The sequence below is a fragment of the Rhincodon typus genome, chromosome 5 (genome assembly GCF_021869965.1).
Source record: "Rhincodon typus isolate 14 chromosome 5, sRhiTyp1.1, whole genome shotgun sequence".
Classification (NCBI taxonomy): Eukaryota; Metazoa; Chordata; class Chondrichthyes; order Orectolobiformes; family Rhincodontidae; genus Rhincodon; species Rhincodon typus.
Genome location: NC_063336.1, coordinates 71915231 through 71922175, shown reverse-complemented (window position 1 = coordinate 71922175; position 6945 = coordinate 71915231). Strand labels below are relative to the sequence as shown.

Sequence of the window (6945 nt, the reverse complement as noted above, 5' to 3'; positions counted from 1 at the left end):
TTGTTCCTGGTTTACAGCATCCGCAGTTCTTTTGTTTTTTATTTAATATGATTTTTAACTCTAGCTCAATTAAGTCATAACACCTTCTATGAAAATTTCACCCAGAGTTTCAACTGAATCATCCTTTTGGAAGAAAATTTTGTAGAAGAAAGTAATCAGATGCTGAAATAGCTTGAGATATAAAGGTCATAAAATAATCTTATTTTATTTTCTTCCTAGTGGATCTGTTGACTGGTTATAACTTGGCTGCGATAAGTCATGACACAAAAATTGACTGGTTAGAATTGAATGAAACTGGACGCAAGTTGCTTTTCAGGGACAAAAAACTTGGTGTAAGTTCTTACAATTTTGCTGCAGAATATGCAAAAAGGTTATTGTCTGCAAATTTAAAATATTGATACAGCAGGAGTTTTGGCAGTATCTGTATCATTGTACAGGGAGTCAGCTTCAGTTATGTTATGGTTGCTATGAGTAAAGACTTGTGCATTGTCAAATTTGGGCTGATTCTGTCGGTGCACAGCTGGACATTGTGTCTATCCGGAGGAGTGAAATTAACAGGGATTCCTCAAATTAGTACTTAAAATTAAATTTCATTAATTGAGAAAGAAAAGTGTTGGGTATCGAGAATATTTTAAATACCCAATAAGTATGCACCATATATCTTAACAGATCGCGTGATAAATTGCCACTGTAAATATTTTCTCAAAACACAGTTTTAGGAATAAAAAACTATCTCTCATGACAAAATTAGTTCTTCTGTACTGCAGCTCCATCTGTTTGATATAGAAGACAACACAAAGACAACTGTCCTGAATTACTGCACTTATGTTCAGTGGGTACCCGGCAGTGATGTGGCTGTGGCCCAGAACCGTGGCAATCTCTGTGTTTGGTACAATATTGATGCTCCAGAGCGAGTTACAATGTTTCCACTTAAGGTATGGAAAAGTTTATGTAAAATCGAGTAAATTAAACATTTTTATTTATATATGTTGTTTTATTGATGCTTCAATGTCAAATCATTTTAATTTTAACCTAGATATGTTTTATTTGCAAATAAGATACATAGACTTTTTCAGAATTGAACTTGGAGAAAACAAAAAAAACTCCACTAAATTAAAAGTTCCTTAAACCCTCTGCTTAATTTTACATTATGTCTTCCTTTAATGCTGTTGGCTCAAATCTCAGGTGTCAGAGGTGCTTGGTAAAGTGTTGGGGGTTTGGTCAGGTGTTGGGGTGTCAATCAGAGGTTGGAAGGTGAATGCCAGGTGTCAGGGGTGGGGTTCGTTCAGTGTTGAGGGGATGGGTGTTAGGGGTGGTGCATAGGGTGTCAATGAGAGTTTCGGAGGGGAAAGTATCAGTATAAGTTATTGGGCTTCAACAGTATAGTTAGCCAGGCGTTTGAACAAATTTTAATCCTCTAACTTTTCCTGGGTAAAGCAGAATCCTTCAATACCTCCGAGTCTAATTGAGGGTTGATTTCCTTAGAGCAGCAAAAGTTGAGCGGGAACCAAATAGAGTGGAAGGCACTTTTCCATTAGTAGACATCAGTAATATGGGGATATAAGTTTAAAAATAGAAGGCTAAGAGGGGAGTTGAGGAGAAATATTTTCACCCAGAGGGTGGTGGGAGAACTCACTGCCTCCAAGGGTGGTTGAGTCAGATAATCATGAAACATTTAAGTAGTATTTTGACATTCATTTGTGTTGCCATAGCTTCCAGGGCTTTGGGCGAAGAGCTGGAAAATGAGATTAGTGTGATCAGATCTTTGCTTGTGTATGACAGGCCGAACATGCACCTTCTGTGGTGTAAATGTGTATGACTGCATGGTTAATGGACTTATGCGGATAGTTCCAGATGCTGGAAAATTATTAACTGGAAGTTTAAACTTCTTGGGCAGTAAACACATAGCGCATCAGGATTTCAGGAAGTTCGAATGCACATCTTTCTAGTTATATCCAGTTACCAACTATCTGTTGACAGGAGGATCAGGGCAATGAATTGGGACATGGGGATGGAAGTAGAGAGTAGAAATATTGAACCATAAAAGCTCTGCTTGGCGTATTGTCCTCACTAAATTTTGAAAATGTTCTCCAAATTGACCATTTTACATTTCTTTATTTTCTCTATAGGGTGATATTGTAGATCTGGAACGGAGTAATGGTAAAACAGAAGTCATAGTTACTGAGGGAGTGAATACTATTTCTTATACTCTGGATGAAGGGCTAATTGAATTTGGCACAGCAATTGATGATGGAGATTATAACAGGTTGGTAGTAGGCATTAATTTGTCAATTATTTGATATTTGAAATCAACTTTCTGAACATTTGGAGTTGTTTTAATCCTCACCTCCATGTGATTATATTCAGATCAAAGTGAATTGATGTTCAGTGTGGGATTCCAGTTTGCACAGCATTATACAGTAACAGAATGTTTATATCATATATGCATTCCAAAAAGAATTCATTTGTGTGATTTGCGCAAGGTGGGTGGGTGCCAAAATTGGCAGCCTGCCTGGCATATTGAAATAATTTGGGGTCAATTGAGCTTGTGAAACTACTTCACCCTGATAATATACTGTCCATGCTATAATGTGATTAGCATGAGCAACTGGGCAAAGTGAGCAGGCCAGTTTTCTTTCAAAGTTTTAAAAGGACAAGATAAAAGTGGGTTGCTGCCTTCAGGAGGTATGAAACAGAAATAGAAACTGCTGGAAAAACACCGCAGGTCTGGCAGCATCTTTGGGAAGAAAGCAAAGTTAACGTTTCAAGCCCGGTGACTCTTCATCAGAGCTGATAACACTTAGGAAAAGGTGGTGTAAACATTAAAGTTGTTTCTTCAGTAGGTGGGAAACAGGTAAGCAGATTGCTGGAGATGGAAGTGGAGTCTCCTCAGTTGAGAAAAAAAAACATTTCTGAAGGCGCCCCCTGTGAAAGGTGGTATCATCAAGACAAATGCAACAGAGATGGAGAAACTGGGGTGGAGTCCTTACAGAAAGCAGGGTGTGAAAATGTATAGTCCAGGTAACTCTGGGAGTTGATGGGTTTGTAATGGAGACTGCAGTGTAGAATGCAGACGGATTGACTGCTTTGCAGAACACCTAAGCTCTGTCCATAAATATGACCCCGAACTTTCAGCTGCCTGCCATTTCAACATACCACTGTGTTCCCATGACAACCACCCTTTCCTTTTAATCTGCCTGCTCTCCAAAATCTACCCCATCAAACTCGGAGCTCCCTCCCCCACCCCATATCTAGCTAAACCATTCCAGTTCAAGACCCTAGACTGACCTCACTCCAGGGATCCATTCGGCTCTCTTTGTACTCCTTCCTGCAATCCCAGCAGTATCCATTAATAAGCCCTTGGTGCCAACAGGACTAGATTGATCAGCAGGTCCATTGGATCCTCACTGAGGGACAAAATTCCCATTCTCCACCAGTTTACAACTTGCAGCATGTTATGGCTGTGTGAGGGGCAGACTCCTTCTCAGTCTCAACTGGCTGGTTGCTGTAAAATTCTGCCCAATGTATGGAAAAATATTTTGCTGCATTTCTTTCAGTGTGATGTTTATAGGTATTGATTTTTTTTTCAGAGCCACTGCTTTCTTGGAAACATTGGAAATGTCATCTGAGACTGAAGCTATGTGGAAAACATTAAGCAAGCTTTCATTAGAAGCCCAGCAGTTGCATATTGCAGAAAGGTAATGATGGTTTGTTGTAGGGGAACCAAAGAGGAATGGCTTCTTTTTCATGTAATACGATGAAATAAATGGGTGGATCTGATCCACGGAAATCATTAAGAAGTGCATTCTTGTGATGTTGTGACACTGCTGCTTCTTTACTACTAAAGTGTGACGAGATAAGGTGTAAAATAAGAACGAATGGATACAAATCCACAAGGCTCATTCCTTTGGCCACCTTACCTAAGAAGCCTTTCAAATATGATCCTAAATAGTGATTGATTGCCCATCATTTGACCTTGCCAGGAAAGGCATCACTGTCAAACATAATGCTGCCATTAGATGTGCACACATGTGAATCTCCAGCAAGGACACCAGAAGTGCAAAACCCTGCCAATTTTCCTTTTCTCCATCCAGGATACCAAGTCAAATAATTTTTGAATAACTTGTCTGCTACCACACAGTTGTGATTATATTATTAGAACAGATTTGATTTGTGCAGCACAGTTCCCCTCAGCTGAGCTAAATCTAGGACTACGTATTCTTTATCCTTTATTACAGTGTTGTTGTTTCACTGTCGTAGGGTGAATAAATTGCACATAAGACACGTGTGGCTTATGTCATATGTGGACAGTTTGCAATTCATGAATAATAAGATTTATCTAAAAATAAACTTCAAATATTCTGAATTCAAATCTGTTCTGAACTCCTTATCTGAGTGAAAAATCGAAGTGAATGAATTTTGAATGTTCAATCTAGAAATAGTGTCCTATAATTTATAGGACAAAAAGACCCTTGTAATTGAAAATGTAAGCATTTGTGAATTTAGGTCAATTCATTTTGCTGTGAAATAGAACCTTTGTTCACTTTCTTTGGTGGGTTGAAGTGGAAAAAATGCTCATCTAATGCAAATCTGTCAAATAAGGGAATGGATAGGTTAGTACTTGGGTGAATTCTTTTCATGGCTATGGCTAAACAAACTTCCAACTTGTCGACTGGATGCCAATATTGTAGCTGTATTGAAACTGCCTGTTGAGGCGTGTAGCTAGTCCTGCACAGGTCTGCAGCACAATATGCAGGATGTTGTCAAAGCCTATAGTCTTTGTTATGTCTAAAATGCTTAATTGTCACAACGAGCAATATAATGTGTTAGAAATTGCTCAAAAGCATAAAATAAAACCAGCTAAAAAGGAAATTGAGTCCTCAATCTCAATACATGTTCCTGTTTTCTAGATGCTTTGCTGCACTTGGGGATGTAGCGAAAGCTCAATTTCTTTGTGAAACTAATCGGATTGCAGACCAAACAGCAACAGAATATGTAAGTAGTAAATAAAACTACTTGCAGCAGACAAAAAAATGGGCAATCAATAGATATAAATCTTTATCTGAATAATTTTGTTTCCTACATTTGAAAGGTTCTACAAATATTTTATCCTTTTTTATATAAACAGAAACAATATATTAAACAGTAATTTTGTGTGCCCACGAGGATGTACTCAATACCTAGGAATTATATTCCTTTTGTCTGACCACATGTGAGAACAGGTATATTAGTTGTTGGCTAACTTGCCACTCCCATCACCAAAAAAGCTCACCGGGCTGGATGGCAATAACTTATTAAGAGCTACCTGGCAAGCTTCTCAGTGAATCACAATCCTTAACGATGGAATCCTAGTTCTGTAGAAGTGACCTGCTCTTTAGAGGCTGGCAGCTTTTGGTTTCTGAAGAAAGTCAGTTGAAGCTTACTCTTCGGGGCAACCAACAGTGAGAAGATATACCTTTGTTTTCTTTGCTTCTCACAGGATGGGGACTGTAGACTGAAGGAGGGTCAGGCAAAAGAAAGAGGTGAATTTCAGAGGCAATCCTTTTGTCCCTAATTCGTGCCTCTGATCATCCCAGATTAGGGAAAATGGAGACCCATCAACCCTGCAGGCAGGTCGCCCTGGTTACCCAGTAGGCAAACCAGAATTCAGGCCCATAAGTAGCCATTAATTGACCACATGAGCCTTAAGTGCTGGCAAGTCAAGAATTACCAATGGACTTTCTCACCCAACATTTAATTGGTAAGGCAGCAATGAGTGTGGAGATGGTATTTTATTTTAGGGTCAACTTGCCCAATTATTTCCTGTCCTGCCTCCTCCAGAGAAGGGAAAATTGTGTCCCATACTTTTAACAAATTGAAGATGATCAAGATCGAAGTTCAGTGCCCTTATGATAAAATAACGCATGGTCATTTCTACAGTTACCCAGAAAAATACTTTTCACCCCACAGATAAAATATGTTTATACGATTATTAGGGGGATAGTGTGATAAGGGGTATAGATACTGCTCTCTACAGACATGAGTGTGAAGGCTGTGATGCCTGCCTGTTGCCAGAGATAAGGACATTTCTTCAGGGCTGGAGAGGAACTTGGAGGGATAGGGGAAGATCCAGTTGTTGTCATCCACTTTGGTACTGACAACATTGATAGAAGTGGACAGGAGGTTCAGCTGAAAGATTTTTAATAGTTAGCAGCTAAACTAAAATGCAGAAACTCCAAAGTGACAATCTTAGATTACTATGGGCAAATTTGCATAGGATAAATAAATAATAAGATTGGTGTAGAAGGAATTCAGTTTGTTCATGGGGCACTGGCACCAGTATCAGGCTAGCTGATCCAGTGAGCAGTCTTCATTTGAACCATGCTGGGACCTGGTAAATCAACTACTAGGGCTGTAGGCAGGGCTAAACTAATTTGAGTGGAAGGGATGTTTAAAAGAAGGGAAGTGTAGGCTTGTAGGCAAAAGGATATGACGGTATTGCAGGACAACTATCTTGACACTCATACACAGAGTGGGACAGTAAGGGAAAGAGAATGCGAGCATAAAAAAAAGTGGCAAATAGGGACAAAAGGTAATCAGGCAGAACTAATGGTTCTTTATTTGAAAGTATGTTGTATTTAGCACAAAAAAATCAATTACCTCCATAAATAGAGGTTAATGGGTATGATCTTTTAGCCATTATGGAGAAATGGTTGCAAGGAGATCGAAGCTGAGAACTTAACATTTGGGGATATGGAACCTTTCAAAAGGACAGAGGCAGAGAGGGAATGGTGGCGGTGCCTTTGTCAGTATGAGATGAAATTATTACGTTGGTAAGAAATGATTTTGGATTGGATGATGTAGAATCTACATGGGTGCAGATAAGAGATAAGGGGAAGAAGACATGGTGGGAGTAGTCTGTAGGCACTTTGATAGAACCTGTTCTGCGGGACCAAAAATAAATCA

General features: G+C 39.2%; 1 protein-coding gene across 1 annotated transcript in view; it reads left to right on the top strand.

The window, feature by feature from the left end:
• Nucleotides 1-6945, top strand: part of ift172 (intraflagellar transport 172) — a 174366-nt gene that overhangs the window by 62285 nt on the left and 105136 nt on the right. Inside the window, exons 14-18 of the mRNA XM_048597064.1 lie at nt 220-332; nt 768-935; nt 2130-2266; nt 3591-3698; nt 4911-4995. Of these exons, the coding sequence (XP_048453021.1) occupies nt 220-332; nt 768-935; nt 2130-2266; nt 3591-3698; nt 4911-4995 (611 nt within the window). The remainder of the gene's footprint in view (nt 1-219; nt 333-767; nt 936-2129; nt 2267-3590; nt 3699-4910; nt 4996-6945) is intronic.